General features: G+C 47.4%; 1 protein-coding gene across 1 annotated transcript; it reads left to right on the top strand.

The window, feature by feature from the left end:
- Positions 1 to 9,993: 9,993 nt before the first annotated feature.
- Lcn15 (lipocalin 15) lies at positions 9,994 to 11,559 on the top strand. Its single transcript, XM_035447079.1, is given in 5 exon segments — positions 9,994 to 10,058; positions 10,259 to 10,416; positions 10,484 to 10,542; positions 11,084 to 11,264; positions 11,267 to 11,559. Coding segments are annotated over 5 exon segments (756 nt in total).
- The last annotated feature ends 4,800 nt before the right edge of the window (positions 11,560 to 16,359 follow it).

Raw genomic sequence — 16,359 nt, forward strand, 5'->3', positions numbered from 1 at the left:
CCCTGTATTGACATCTGGTGACTCTCAGAGGGCTTCTCTCTTTCTGTCTCTGGCTTTGTATCCCAGCCACCAGAAGAGTCTGTTTGCCATTACTACCCAGAAGGAACCAGGAGAAGGTTAGTGAGAGCACCAGCCTCCTCAGCCATTTGTTTGTCACCAAATTGGGACCAGTCAGGCTGGGTCTTGGCCTCTGGCGGTCCCTCTCTAGCTGTGTGATATTCAGTGTCCAGAAAGTGCCTTTGTCTGTCTGTATCTTGATTCTAGATCTATCAAGAAAGCAACAGGAATCACTGCCCAGTGCTCACCACTTGTCCTTGCATTTCTCCTGTGCCCATCATATGTGGGCCGACTCACAGTCACAGGCAGAGTTCCCATGGCCAACACTGATGGGCTCTAGTAGGCCCTAGCATGGCAAACATGGCTCTGGCAGGCCTTGCCATTCCCAAATTCCCTCTGCTTTGCCAAGCTGTTAAGATTACATTCCTAAAGCTAGCCCCCAAGGTCTATTCTATTCCCTTATTTGACCACTTTCTCCTTCTGAGGCTGACCACCAAGGTCTATTTCCTTACATGGCTGCTTCCTTCCCCTGAGGCTAACCACCAAGGTCCAGCTACCAAAGTACCCTAAACATGTCCAATCAAAACAAACTAGCTTATCCTAACAAGGGGTTTCCTCTTTTCCCTTTATAAACTGCCATTTGCCTATGGGACACTTCTTTTTTTTTTCTTCCTCCCAAGACAGGGTTTTTCCTGTGGCTTTGGAGCCTATCCTGGAACTAGCTCTTGTAGACCAGGCTGGTCTCGAACTCACAGAGATCTGCCTGCCTCTGCCTCCCGAGTGCTGGGATTAAAGGCATGTGCCACCACCGCCCGGCTCGGCTGTTCTTTTACTACAGAGAAAAATGGGAGGCACCGAGACTCCTTTTTGCCTAGGCGGCCCTTTCTGCTCTTTTTCCTTGGAAGTGATCCACTAGCAGCTTCCTGGGTCTCCCTGCCTGCAGGCCAGATCAGGCAAACTGGGCTGCTTCTTTCCTTCTCCACCCTGCTTTCAGGCCACTGACTTCCTCTTCTCCGTCTTCACCGGCATCAGTTCTTGCTGAATGTGCTCTTTCCTGTCCCTGGTGTGACCCCTGAGGATCATCAGAAAAGCAAGCTTCCTAGCATAGCTTCCTCCTGGATCCCCACCTCCAGGAAGCTGAGGCTCTGGTTGCCCCCAGTCCGTGGATGTTTTAAAAATAAAAATTATATTGTGGAGAACATTTTCCAGAGTTACTTCTTTTTAGCCAACTTCACACCTCAATCAGTTTTTTAGATTTTATTTTGATTTCTGTTTAAAAATTATTTTATGCATATGGGTGTTTTGCCTGCAGGTATGTCTGTATACTACATGCATGCCTGGGGTCCATGGAGGCCAAAAGAGGGTGTCAGATGCCCTAGAACTGGAGGTACAAATGGTTATATACCTCCATGTGGGTGCTGGGAATTGAACCTGGGTTTTCTGGAAGAGCAGTTAGTGCTCTTAACTGCCAAGCCATCTTTTCTGTCTATAGATTTTATTTTTGCTTTTAGTTATGTGCATATATGTGTCTGTGTGCCTGTACTCGTGTGTGTGTGTGTGTGTGTGTGTGTGTGTGTGTGTGTGTGTGTGTGGGCCTGAGGAGGCCAGAAGGGGAATTGGATCCCCTGGAGCTGCGGTTCCAGCAGTCAAGAGCCACCTGATTTGGGTACTGGGATCTCAACAAAGATGGTATATGTGTTTAACCTCTGAGCCAGCTCTTCAGCCCTGCTAATCACTTTTATACACTATACACTTCCTCATCTTTTAAAATTTGTAATCTTAGCACTGGGGAAGCAGAGGCAAAAAGATCTATACAATTTTAAGGCTAGCCTGGTATACATAGTGAGTTTCAAACCAGTCAGAGCTAAATAGTGAGATTCTATCTTTTTAAAAAATAATCCATTTAACTTTATTTTATGTGCATTTATGTGCATTGGTGTAAAGGTGTCAGATTGCCTGGAACCAAAGTTACAGACAGTTGTGAGCTGCCTTTTGGGTGCTGGGAATTGAACCTGAGTCCTCTGGAAGAGCAGCCATGCTTCCTCAACTGCTGAGCTATCTATCTCTCCAGCTCCAAGACGCTATCTTAATTTTTTGTTTTTAAATTGCGCTGGGGTGTAGCTCAATGATAGGATGTTTACCTTATACCTGGTGTACTGGCTTTGTTCTCCACTATTTCTAAGACAAGATAAAACAAAATGATCAAAAACAAAGTAAACTTAATTGGAAACATATTAGAAGAAATTCCTTCCTACTTGAGTTCTACCTATTCCATTTAATGTTGGATGTCATCATTATGGCATCTTTTTCTGTAGCTGACAGTTGTGTGTGTTCAGATGCCCATGAGTGCGGAGGCTGGAGGAAACTTAGTTTTTTTTTTTTTTTTTCTTTTGGGCACTATCTACCTTTTTGGTTTGTTTGTTTGTTTTTTGAGGCAGGTTTCTCTACTGTGTAGTTCTGTCTGTCCTGGAACTCACTCTGTAGACCAGGCTGGCCTTGAACTCAGAGATCCTCCTGCTTCTGCCTCCTGAGTGCTGGGATTAAAGGCCTGTGACACCATGCCTGGCAGCTATCCACTTTTAAAATAAAATAATTATTATTATTACTTATTGTGTGTATTAATATTTATTATTGTGCAGGGTGTGATGTGTTTGTGAGGGTGTAGGGATGCATGTGGGGTTAGAGGACAACTTTTGAAAGTCATTTCTTGCCTTCTGCCTTGTTGAAGTGGGGTTGTTTGTTTCTGCAGTACTGGCTTGTTGTAGTATTGGCTAATTCTCCACCTCCCAGTTCCCTATAAAGGCACTCGTATTGCAGACACACGCACTACTGCTTCTGGCTTTTTATGTATGCAGGGTTCTGGGGGTTGAACTCAGATAATCTGGTCTGCTGAATTGACCCTCCCCCACCATGAGAGGTGGGGGGTGGGGTAGGGGCCTCTCGATGGTCTGGAGCCTGCCAAGTAGGCCAGACTGGTTGGCCATTGAGTCCAGGGATCTACCTGTCTCTGTTTCTCCAATGCTGGGATTACAAGCTTGCGTGCATTACTTTTCTAGTTTCTAGTGTGTAGGCCTGAGGCTGACATCCATGTCTTCTTCTGTTGTCAAAGAATCTTTTTGCACACTGTGAAGATGTGTCACACTGATTGGTTTCATAAAAAGCTGGACAGTCAACAGCTAGGCAAGATTTCCAGGCACAGAGGATGCTGGGAAGAAGGGCAGAGATTCGAGGAGATGTAGAAGAAGCAGCATGGGCCATACAGAGTAACCGAGCCACCTAAAAGGATGTAGATTAAAAGATATGGGTTAATTTGAGTTATAAGAGCTAGTGGGACAAACCTAAGCTCTAGGCTGAGCTTTCATAATTAACAACTCTGTGTCTTTGTGTGTGTGTGTGTGTGTGTGTGTGTATGAGGTGGCAGCCCAAAGAAAAATCTGTTTACACTCTTCAGTTGTCTGCTACTTTATTTTGGGAGAGGAAGGTTCTTATTTTTCTCAGCATGCATATTAAGGTCTTAGGATATAAACTTATTGGCATGCAGGAATATTTTCCTTATATTTTGAGACAGGGTCTCTCACTGAAGTCTGAAGTTTTGGCTACAGTGTCTGGCCATGTAAGGTCCTGGGATCTTCCCACGGCACCTGGCTTTTTATATGGGTACCAGGGATCTGAACTCAGGTCCTCATACTTGTTCAGTAAGCACTTTGCCCACTGCATCACCTCCCTGGTCCTACACTTGGATTCTTTTATATGGGCTCTGGCGATCAAACTCAAGCTCTCATGCTTGCAAGCAAGCACTTTATTGCAGGTCGTGGTATCAAGTTAAATTTTCTTTCACTTTTATATTTTTATTATATTTATTTATTTCCTGGTTTTTCGAGATAGGGTCTCTCTGTGTAACTCTGGATATCCTGGAGCTCACTCTGTAGACCAGGCTGGCCTTGAACTCACAGAGATCTGCCTGCCTCTGCCTCCCAAGTGCTGGGATTAAGGGCATGCACCACCATGACCCAGCTTTCTTTCATTTTTTTTTAATTTAAATTTTTTAATTCATTTTACATGCCAACCACAGTTCCCTCTTCCCGCTCACCTCCCACCCCCATCGCCTCAGAAAGGGTGAGGCCTCCCATGGGGAGTCATCAAAGCCTGGCATATTAAGTTGAGGCAGGGTCATTTCATTCATTTTTTAGAATTCATTGTTTTAGTAGTTTGAGATTGAATCCAGGGCCTTGTGCCATCGAGTGACACAAGCTTTGTACCACTGAGCCACATCCTCAGTCCTCTTTTTATCTCTTATTTTGGGACATGGTCTCACTAAGCTGCCCAGGCTGGCATTGGATACTCCTTACAGTCCTCCTTAGGAGAAAACACAATGGAATCTGGGTGTTGGGCACCTCCAGTGGCTGAGCATCTCAGAGGTTGACTGGGTACCTCTTTGCATAGCCTTTCCTCAGTCGAGCCTACCTGAGCCCGCCTGTTGTTATGAACTCCAGTTCTGCAGGCACCCCGTATGCTCCCCTCAAGATGTCCACCTCTCTGCAGACCATCCCCACGGGCAGGCAGGGTGCTGAGGCCTCAGCCAAGGCCTCAATTCGTACCGAGAACACAATTTGTAATGCTATCCTTTAGCCAGCCAGGCTCTGGCCCTAGGGTTGGAGGCCTTCGTGGTAGATGGCACAGTCCAACAGTGTAGAGAGTGGAGAGAGCCGACTGTGAGTCGAGTTGTTCAAGGCCCTGGACATGAAGAAGGTCTATAGTACTTCATTGTTTTCATGATTTCTGCCATCCATTAAGGGTGCCCAAACCCTCTATGACCTGGCCTTGGGGTCTACCCCTCTGTTGTGGGTCAATCAGGACAGTGATTTATCTTTAAAGGATAGGGACCTACCTCTAGGGGAGAAGTGACAGAAATCCCACTGTGGCTCAAATGACCACAGTTATGGCACGTCCCAAAGATCCAAGGCACAGTTTATACTTGATTCTTCCTGTCTGTGATCAGTGATGTGAAGGAGCCAGAGAGTTAGTGGGTGGGAAGAATGGGGATCCAGGAACAGAGGAGGGCCTGTAGAGGAGGCACTGTAGCAGGCACTGCCTTTCTCCTCCATGCCAGTAGGGGGAGCTGGTGGCTGGAGGAGGCAAAGTGTTCTTTAGGCTAAGTATATTCCTCTTGCTCATGTGCAGACAAAGGGCCCATGGTCTGACTCTGGCTGCTGGCAAGCAGCTTGTTGTACCTCATGAAGTGCCATACAGCATGGCTCACAGAGCCTCATGGTGTGTGGTACTCCATCCAGCCTATTTTCCCTGTACCCAGCTTCCCTGCCACTGGGATTCCGCAGGCATGCCCATGCCTATAAAATCTGGGGATGTCTTTCTGGGTCCTCCATCCCACAAAGGGAGGTTGGGTAGTTTCAGCAGGCAGATGGCCTCTCCTACAGAGGATCCTCATCACAACCACAGTGTCATTATTGCTTCAGTTCACATGTCTTCCTTCATGAGTTCAGGTCAGTGCCCATTCCTGGGTGAACCCCTTCCCAGTGGTTCCAGGGGCAGGACTTCATGCACCCCAATAGGTGGTAATTGTAGGGAAAAAGGACCAGCCAAAGAAACACACCCCGAGCAGAGCCAAAGAAGCACACTTTGGCCCTGAGACTGGAACCAAAGAAGTGTACCCTAAACTGGGCGGTGGTGGCGCACGCCTTTAATCCCAGCACTCGGGAGGCAGAGGCAGGCAGATCTCTGTGAGTTTGAGACCAGCCTGGTCTACAAGAGCTAGTTCCAGGACAGCCTCCAAAGCCATAGAGAAATCCTGTCTCAGAAAACCACAAACAAACACAAAAAAACCAACCCCAAAACAAAACAAACAAACAAAACAAAAGAAATGCACCCTGACCCTGAAACCAGTACCAAAGAAACACCCTTTGTGCCTGGAATCAGAGCTAGTGAAAGAAATACACCCTGACCCTAAAATTAGAGCCAAAAGGTTAAAAAAGGACCAGTGAAAGAAACACACTTTGGCTCTGAAACCAGAGCCAAATCTGACCCTAAACCTGTGCAGAAAACTAACCAATCCCTTAGCAGGAGATCTAGCCAGTCTCAGTTCAGGGATTGAAATCTGACCAATCACCACCCTGGAAATCTCCCTGGAAAAACTCCACCCCCCTAAGAATTCCTATATAAACCCTGTGTCTGTCTGTTCAGCTTGTGGCTGTCCAGCTGTCTGTCTGCCTAGTTGTCCTCCTTCCACCCTGGCAGAGGCAGCCACTCTCCTGGATTCTTCCCTCCCAGTAAATCTCTTGAATGAGGTTTGGGTGAGACCGTCTTTTGCGGAGAAGTAACAACTTTTTGCAGGAGCCAGAGTAGAGCAGAGCAAAGCTGAGTGAGCTGAGCCAGCCCAGCCCTAGAGAAGCTCCTGGGACCTGAACTGAACTGTAATAACTTCTCTGGAGAAACCCTCTCCTGCTGGAGCAGAGCTGTTACACTGGGGAAACCTTTCCCTGGAGCAGGGCTGTAAGCTGCTACGCTTACTGTGACCTGTGGTATTCTTTGGCTCCCAAGTGCCAGAATACCTTTCCATTTAAGCTGTAACACTTAGTATTCTGTGGCTCCTGAGTGCCAGAATACTTTTTCATCTGAGCTGATACACTCAGTATTCTTTGGCTCCTGAGTGCCAGAATCCATCCCCATCCCACTCCAGCCATCAAAATGCTTATTACTGTAATCACCCTCTGTCTGTTGTCTACACCTATGTACAACCCTTTGTTACCAACCAGGGGCTATTTTAGGGAAAAACACCATTGGAGGTTCTTCCAGGTCCAAGTGTCCCTCTGGTCCTGAGTCCTGCCTGCTGACCTCCTGAGGAGAAAGCTGGGAGTGCACTGGCTTGCACCTCTATTCTCTGAGGATATGTGGCCATAGGATATATTGGAGGTCCTGCCTGTACCTCATGACCTGTGCTGGACACTAAGGGGAGGGAGTAGGGGCTCTGACTGGCAGGGCTAATGGCTGGGGTCTGGAACATCATCTGCTCCCATGGACCAGGGAAGATGCTGCCACCATGTAAGTCCTGCCAGCTACAAGTGCTACTGTGCTATGGAGACTCTAGACTTCAGCCATGGCAGGTCCATCCATCTCTCATTCATTTATGTTTTCCACATGTCAGATTCTGAATTAGGGACTGGAAATTTATTTTCATTTCACTGTGTGTGTGTGTGTGTGTGTGTGTGTGTAGAGTGAGAGAGCTTTTTAAATTTTATTTTTATTATTTTATGTGTACGAGTGTTTTTACCTGCATGTACATCTGTGTGCTTGGTGCCTGAGAAGGTGGTGAGCCTCCATGTGGGTGCTGGGAATCAGAACCACGTCTTTCACAACAAGTGCCCTTAACTGCAGCATGAAAAATAAAAGACCCAGAGACTGATATTGGAGTTCAAGCTTCAAGCTGAAGATCAGAAAAGCAAAGTAGCCAAGCCAGTAGCTCTTATCTCTACCCAGCTGAAATGTCAATCTGGTCTCCACAAATCCTCAGAGGCAAAAGCTCTCAGTTCCTGTCTCCTCCTGTCTTTTATTCCTTTTTCCTTCCAGCCATATCCTCCTGTCTCTACCTCCCTAGTGCTGGGATTAAAGGCATGTGATCCCAGGTGCTGAGCTCACCTTTGTGTGAGCTGTTTCTTTTAGGACTGGATCAATTTCATGTAGTAGGTGTGGCCTTGAACTAACAGAGATCTGTCTACCTCTTTATCCCGAGTCCTGGGATTAAAGGTGTGTGCCACCACTGCCCGGCTAGCTAGTATGGCTGCTGGGATAAAAAGGTGTGTATGCCCACTGCCTGACCTTCATAGCTTGTGGCTGGCTTTGCTTTCTTAATCCTCAGGCAAGTTTTAATAAATCATAAATAATATATCACTGTATTTCCCCATTTTTTTTGCCCAGTATTGCTTATTTGAGAAAGTAAAAGGCATTTGTCAATTTTATAGTCTGTTTGGACTGTATAACCACTTCTATACATGCCACATGGAAGGATGGCATGTAATACCAAGTCTGAGGCCAATAAGATTTATCATGTCTTACCCAGTCTCAGAGCTGTTCCATAGCTGAGGGATCAGCATATACGTTACCTGTCATGCAGTCTTTCTTGGCTTCTTTCTTCATGTCTACAGCCAAGATTTTCAGGAAGACTTCCCCAATCAAATCTGATCTTCGTTAATTTTTGTTTCCTGTGGAAACAAAGGCATAACCTCTCCCCCAAAACAACATATTTTTTTACTTCCATTTTGAAGATGAGACATTCTCAAAATATATGGGTTGGCTTAATTTAGAAGTTTTCATTATCCAATGTCTTTCACCAGATATTGTTTTTTTGTACATTAGCATTTAAACAATTCAAAGTAAAAATATACCATACAGGATCCAGTCACCCTTTGTATTTCCCACCTTTGCATGCTTTATTCTTTTTATTATCTTTAACGTATTTATTTTTTCTATGACTGTCTATACCATTTTTTTTTCTTTCTCTAGCACCCAAGCACCTTTTAAAGCATACTGTGCCTTTTTAGAGGTTTTCAGTGTCTGGATCTGTCATGAAACAGTGCCTTCAGTGTTCTCTGACCAAGTGAGAAAAATCATAAATGACCACGTCAGCTGCTGCATGGTACTGGCACTGGCCCCTGGCTCCATCAGGTCTGCAGGCAGTGATGGGAGCTGGGCCTCTGTACTCCACAAGCATCGGCCTACCTGAGAGACTGGCTCCTTGTCCAGAACTTTTTGTTTTAACTTTCCCAGGCCCTGTATTTGGGTATTCAAGCCTCCACATTGGACTCCATATGTAGTAGTAGTTTCTTGCCAGGATTGCCAGCCCATAAATAAAGATGCAAAGGCTTATTATTAACCACGAAAGTTCGTCCTTAGCTGAGGCTTATTCCTAACTAGTTCTTTTTTTCTGTTTTCTTTATTGAGCTATACATTTTTTTCATCAATCCCCTTCCCTCCTCCCTTGTCACTTTCCACCTTCCCCTGCCTCCCATGCTCCCAATTTACTCAGGAGATCTTGTCTTTTTTCCCTTCCTAGGTAGATCCATGTATGTCTCTCTTAGGGTCTTCTTTGTTACCTAGGTTATCTGGGGTTGTGGCCTGTAGGCTGGTTATCCTTTGCTTTATGTCTAATATCCACTTATGAGTGAGTACACATTATATTTGTCTTTCTGGGTCTGGGTTATCTCACTCAGGATGGCCTTTTCTAGTTCTGTCCATTTGCCTGCAAATTTCAAGATGTCATTTTTTTTTTAAAACTACTGAGTAGTACTCCATTGTGTAAATGTACCACATTTTCCTTATCCATTCTTTGGTTGAGGGGCATCTAGGTTGATTCTGGGTTCTGGCTATTACACATATTGCTGCTACGAACATAGTTGAGCAAATGTCCTTGCGGTGTGAGTGTGCATCCTTTGGGTATATGCCCAAAAGTAGTATTGCTGTGTCTTGAGGTAGATTGATTCCCAATTTTTTGACAAACTGCCATACTGATTTCCAAAGTGGCTGTACGAATTTGTACTCCCACCAGCAACAGTGGCGTGTTCCCCTTTCTCCACATCCTCTCCAGCATAAGCTGTCATCAGACTAACTAGTTCTCATAATTTAAATTAACCCATATCTTTTAATCTACATTCTTTTAAGTGGCTTGATTACCTTTATTCTGTACTGCCCATCCTGCTTCCTCCCGCATCTGGCTGGTGACTCCACCTTTCTTCTTCCTGGTGTTTTCTCTCTGGACCGGAAGTCCCACCTGTCTGTCCTACCTAGCTATTGGCCACTCAGCTTTTTATTACACCAATCACAGCAATACATCTTTATAGTGTACAAATACCCCAGAGCAGAGCTAAGTATTGGTGCTGTTCTGGGTGTCTAAGGCTCCAGCTGAGGTCTTGCTGCAGTGTGAATTTGATGTCCAAAAGGTACAAGGCCTCCTGCTGTGCCCATGTTGGGAGGGATCAAGCTTCAGCTGCAAGGTCAGGGAATGCTTTAGACCTGGGCACAGGCCATCCCTGGCTACTCCACAGTGAGAAATGGAGGCTCTAAGTGATCAGTAACACAACCCTGACAGAGACTCACTGTGGGACCTCACACAGGCCCCTGCTTCTCTGGTCTTGGCTTGTCCTTGGGGTTTCTGGGCAAGGAGGCCCACATGACTATGGGCCTGTGGTCACAGAACCACCCTTCAGTTCTCAGGTCTCTGGTATGTCATTGCCATGGTGTTTGACTGCAAAGTCCTAGATAACAAGGACTTGCTGACATCCACCAGAGCTGTCAGTGCACCTGTGGAGGGTGACCTCAATGTACACATGGAGTTCCCAAGATGAGTAGCCTGTGAGCTGGCTAGCTGGGAGAGGCCAAGTGCACTAGCAGGAAACAATGGCTATGACCACCAGGGTAGATGGCTGTAACCAGATTGAAGCTGAATACCTGAGGATGGGATCCCAGGGGCACTTTTGAGTTCCAGGCAGATCCTGTTGGGGACCAGGAAGTCTCCTGGGAGCATCCGGGCTTACATTGTTAGACCCCCGAAAACTCAAGTATCCGGGGTCCCAGGCCATGTTCGCAGTCACCCCAATCACCAGGCGGATTTGAGAGCTTGCTGCAAACTGCACGAGGCCTTATTGTAATTTAACGAGCTAACCCCATGTTAGCTCGGGTCTTTCACCCACCCGCCATGGCGGATGGCTAGAAAAGAGGCTCCTAGGGGTTCCCGAAAGATCTTATAGGGCAGCGTAAGGGGAGTGTCTAGGGGTACGCACAGACTCAGGATTGGTGTGCCTCCAGGCTTGGAGGGCTTGCCCTGTGTTGATTGGTCAACTGGTTGTTATGGCCCATAGGCCCTCCCAGGGTGGTTGCTATGCTCTCTACGTCATTGCTGTGCGCTTGTCCGTAAAGCACACCCAGGGTAGTAAAGCATAGCGCCACCAGCTAACCTCTGATTGGCTCCTTGTCACGAGACAGGCATCTGGCTTTCTAGTGTCTGGGACAAAGTCATAGAAGCACGTGTTTGGCCGTTATGGCTGCCAAAAGGGAAGCTGGTTCCTTCAACATCAGGGACTGCATACCCACCTTCTCCAGGGTCTCACTTGTGTGGTGCAGCAGAGGCGCACCCAACTCCTGCCCAGGTTTTGTCTTGGCCACCTGCGCCACTTCCTCTGCAGCCCTTCACTACCTGGATGTGTGCATGTCTGTGTTGACTACAGCTCATTTGCAGAGGTCTACATCTACAAGGAGCCGGACGATACGCTTAGTGCTATGGCGCAGCTCCCCAGTGAGAGGCCTGGGCTTCCCCTGTCCCTGGCCCCACTTCACTTCTCTGTGTACCCTCCTGCCCATTCAGACCAGAATCTTCCTCCCCTGGGACCCAGTCCAGCTTCTCCTCACTCCTTCCTCACTTGTCTCTCGTCTCCTCTTGTAGGACTTGTCCCACCCTTTTCTTGTCCCCATCTCATCAATCTGGTACAGCCTGGCTAGGACAGCGATGGCGGGTGGTAGGTGGGGAGTAGAGTATGGCGGGGGGGGGGACTCCTCTCAGCTGTTGATCAGGAAGGGTTTGCTGGGAGGGGTCCCCGAGGACCAGATAACACAGACATAGCAGTGCCCCTCTTTAGGGTGGGAACCCTTCCTTCCTTGGTAAGCCTCACAGTTCGGACCCTCAGACTGAAGCTGGTTAAACTTCAGTTTTTCTCACTTCCCAAAATGGAGAGATGAAAGCTGGGGGCTGGTGGGAAAGGTGCAGGGAAAGATATTCAAAGAGATAGGGTTTAGGGTGGAAGTGGGCACCCCAACCTCCCTTATGACCTTATATGAAATGAGGAGAGGCTGTGCAACACTCATCTCGAGTGACCAGTGCCAACACTTTCCAGGCCGGGTGCAGGGTGACTTCTCTGCTGAGCTTGGGATGGCAAGACTCTTGGTGCCTTCATCTCACCCCTGAAATCTGCTGTCTCTTTTACCTATTGAGCCTCACACTTTTGGCTTTAGCTTAGATATGTTTTGTGGGAGAAGCCAGTCTGATTTTCTGGGACCACCTCAATTAGCCAGGTCAAGGAGACAGAAAGAATTCTCTCATAGTCCAGGAAGCTGAAGTCAGGAATCCAGGCGTGTGGAGCCTGGGAGAGGGCTCTTGCCTGGGCTCCTCCCAGCTTCTCATACGCCCTCTGCCCTGGGCAGCTTTAATCTTAGCTGCATCACTCTAGGGGCTGCCTCTTTCCTCTGCCTGTCTGCATCTGAATTATTTCTTTTACAAGGATGCCCACCTTTGGGTTAGGGCCACCCTGACCTTAGGATGATCCCATCTGAGATCCCTAACCCATAAGTCTACAGAAACCTTGTGTTCCAGTAAGATCTCATTTAGAGGTTCAGTTTGACTTGTTTTTTTTTTTTTTTTTTTTTTTTTGTTGTTGCTGTTTTTTTTCAAGACAGGGTTTCTCTTTGTAACAGCTCTGGCTGTCCTGGAACTCGCTCTGGAGACCAGGCTGGCCTCAAACTTACAGAGGTCTTCCTGCCTCTGCCTCCTGAGTGCTGGGCTTAAAGGTGTGCACCACCACCACCCCGCTGTCATTCAGAGGTTCTGGATGGGGGATTCTGTTCAGTCCAGTGTACCCCATGTCTTCTTAGCCTTTAGGCTTCCTCCCCAGGGTTTGCACCTTATTCTGTAATTGCATCATCCTGTTCTCAAGAACCCCATGAGGGCAGAACTGCCAACTTTCCATTTACTGCCCCACTACAAGGTTGGGCTAGAAGCCCTTGGGATCTCGATGCAGTCAGGTTCTTGGGAAGACGTGCCCAACCAAATCATGGCAGAAAGCTGCCCAGTTCCTATCTGAGCTCATTGCTTACAATTTTGGAACTCACAAAACCATAAGTAGTAGATGATTTGTAAATGTGTAAAAGTTACCTGTGTCTAGGGAGTGTGTGTGTGTGTGTGTGTGTGTGTGTGTGTGTGTGTGTGTGTGTGATGCATGCATGTGTGAGACACCCTTAAGGATTGTCCTGGTATGGTGGAGAGACACATTTGTGGTTTCTTCACATCTGTAGTCTTCTCTTACTATCGTCCTACCCTCCTAGTTCTCTATATCTTGGTACATTTCCAGTCCTCCTAGGCCTCTGATTATTCTTTTCTCCCTGCCCACTTACCCCAGGGCTGGGAGCATGTGCACTGCTTTGTCTTTCCATGGATCTAAACAGCCCTGCTGAGCTTGCCTAAGCCTCCATCATCAGGTGGTTTGGAAAATATAAGGGGATAGAATCAATGCCAAATAACTGTCGTTTTTCCTCTGCCCCGGGCCTGGCAGAGCCTAGGGGTCCTGTAAGAGTGAGGGACTTAGAAGTGTGGTGGGTCTCTAAGGTCTCTGGGCAGGTGCCATGGAGAGGCATCTCTAGTCTTAGGCTAGGGGCTATAGCAGTAGTGTGTGTATGAAGGTTAAAAGGTTCCATCTTTGTGGATTGATAGCCTTGGGGACAGTGCTCAGCTTGTGGAGAGTAGCAAGGACATATGTCAAGAGAGTAATGGTGGAGTTATTGTGCTCTTTTTTGTGTAGGAGCAGCCAACCTCAGGACCAGAACTCTCATCATGAACTTAGGAACCAAGTGAGGCCCTCTTGGGGCCACTTTGGACCCCACTCTCTCGCTACTGTGTCCCTTCTCTTACTACCCAATAAACGATTCTGTATCCCCATGGCTCTGTGACTCTTTGGAGATGCCTTTGAGCAGGGCACAGTGGGCCTTGATCCCAGTCCTCTTGGGAGACTGAAGTTGATTCTGGCCACTTAGGGATCTACTGGGAGAAGGGGCAGGAGGTTTAAATTTGGTGTAGAGACATTGCTGCATCCACAGGGAAAATTAAGCATAGTGTATTTTAGTGAAACTGAGGTGCCTTGTGAAGATGGATCCTGGTCTCACTGGTTGGATGTAGGAGTTGGAACTGGAACAGCAGGAGGACCATAGAGTTGGCTTGTCTGGGTTTTGCTTCCCACTACTGTGATCTTGGGAAAATGGTTTGGACCTCTGGGAGCTTGAGAAATGGGTCAGGGCAGCGGCTAGTGTGCTTCTAGACCTTGCTTGGCTAGCTGTTATGTATATTCCATGACAGACTCCTGGAGGCGAGTAACTCTTCCCATTCTTGTTTCTCAGATTAAGACACTGAGGCACAGAGACTGGACAAGTTATTCAAGGTCACATGACAGACTCTGTGTTGCTCTTGAATGAGAGGTGGGATACAGGGGTCCTTCCCCAGGGACCATCACTGCTGTTGCCTTCATGTCACAGAACCCCATTCTTTCAGTGGGTCTAGTTCTCATTCTTCAAAGGGCCAGGTGTGAGGATCCGGAAGGTGCTGGAGTTCTGGTCCATTGCTCATTAGTGTCTGTGGTCCTCAGACACCAAGAACCAGAAGCAGTCAGCCCTCACAGGTGCTGCCCTCATCCTGTCCTGGTCATCCAGAAAACCAGAGGCCACCTACTCCACTTCCCTTTTTCTCACTCCTACCAGCCAAACCCATCTCTGTGTCCCCAGGGGCCCTGACTTGTCAGCCTCTTACTGGGACCAGTGGGTCCTCAGATTCCCTTCTGATGTCCCAAGGTCTTTGGATGGTTCCTTGTGTTAACCAGTGTGCTTTCCAACTCATCCCTTACACTTTCCTGGCAGTCCACCCCAGTGTCTTCTCTAGCCTTGTTTCCCCCGGAGGGTGGGCTTCAGTGGCTGGGACCTCCCTGTGAGCTGTCCAAGTCTGGAGCAGCTCCATGTGGGTCCAAAAGATTAGAGACCAGCCCTGCAGGATGAGGGATACTGACCTGGATAGAGTTGTTTTGGGAACCTACAAACCTCACAGCACCTGACCATCAGCAGTACAGTCTTAGAGCTAGAGAGTTGGGTTCCCAAGGTGACCAAACTCTTTTTGGGGGGTGCCAGTTTTATCTTTTTTCCCCAGAGGGTGAGAGGTTTTGCTTTAATGTTGATCACAAATAAAGTTGATTTTCAAAATAAAAGCTGCCTTAAAATTCTCAGTGGTCTGAGAGATGTTTGTTTTTATATATTTAGAAACCATGCCATTGGGGATGGGAGGATGTCCCAGTTGATAAAGTGCTTCCCTCAGAACCCAGGTAAAAAGCCAAGCATGGTGGTATGCATTTGAAATCATAGGATGCAGTGCTCTGGAGACAGAGATAGGTGGATCTCTGCGGGCTCACTGGCTGGGCAGCTTGGCCTCTTCAGCAAGGTTAGTGAGACTGTCTCAAAGAATAAGTGACCAACCAACCAACCAACCAACCAATGAACTAACTAACCGACCGATCAACCAACCAACCATCCAGAGAAACAAACAAGTAAACAAAACAAACCACAAAGTGAATGATACCTGAGGAGTAACACCTGAGGTTGACCTCTGGCTTCCACATCCATGTGAATATGTGCACACCTTTCCCCAACAGGACACACACACACACACACACACACACACACACACACACACACACACACACACACACACAAATATACATACACCACACACAGTCAAGTTGTGTTACTACCCAGGACTTTGTGGAAACTTGCAGCCAAGAGAGGTCATAGGCAGAGTGAAGAGTGGTCCTGGACGCACTGGCAGGAGGTCTGGGTCTCACCGGCAGGAGCGAGTGCAAGCTGGGAGGGTCAGTCCATTCCAGACTTACATCCTGGAGCACCCCCACCTCCATGTGTGAAGTAGCTTTCTCCCTCAGCCTGCAAGGGTCCGATTTGCCATCGAAAGACAACCTCTACTTTTTTCTTTTGTATTTTGATAAACACTGAAGAAGCTGGAGCTGTTAAATTTATCTTGGGGAAATCTCAGAACTTTATTTGTTGTCGTGAACTTCTTACTGCTTTCAATACACAATTAGTAATCAAAAAAAAAAAAAAAAAAGAGTGGTCCTGGAGTGCAGGATGTTGCAGGAAGTGAGATTCCTGGGAGGTGGGTGACCTAGGGCTCCATGCCCAGTTCAATATTTTGCTGCTGTTTTAAAATACTCTGGTACAAATGGGGAAACTGAGATGGTTCAGCCCCAGTGTATGGTCCGTCATTGTCCAAATACTAGGATGGAGGCAGCTTGAGTGCAGTCTTAGCTTGGTCCAACCCCTGTTTGGATGTGGGTTGATGTAGAGTGAGCAGAAATTGAGTCTGTGAGTAGCTGGCAGTTAGCTTTACCCAATGACATTCTCTGGGTGGTTGCACATGCTTGCACACTCTCCAAATATAAGCCCGTGCCCTCCATAAGCAGAAGCCACAAGACAGGCCCTGAG

This window comes from Cricetulus griseus, chromosome 6 (genome assembly GCF_003668045.3).
Source record: "Cricetulus griseus strain 17A/GY chromosome 6, alternate assembly CriGri-PICRH-1.0, whole genome shotgun sequence".
In the NCBI taxonomy this organism is placed as follows: Eukaryota; Metazoa; Chordata; class Mammalia; order Rodentia; family Cricetidae; genus Cricetulus; species Cricetulus griseus.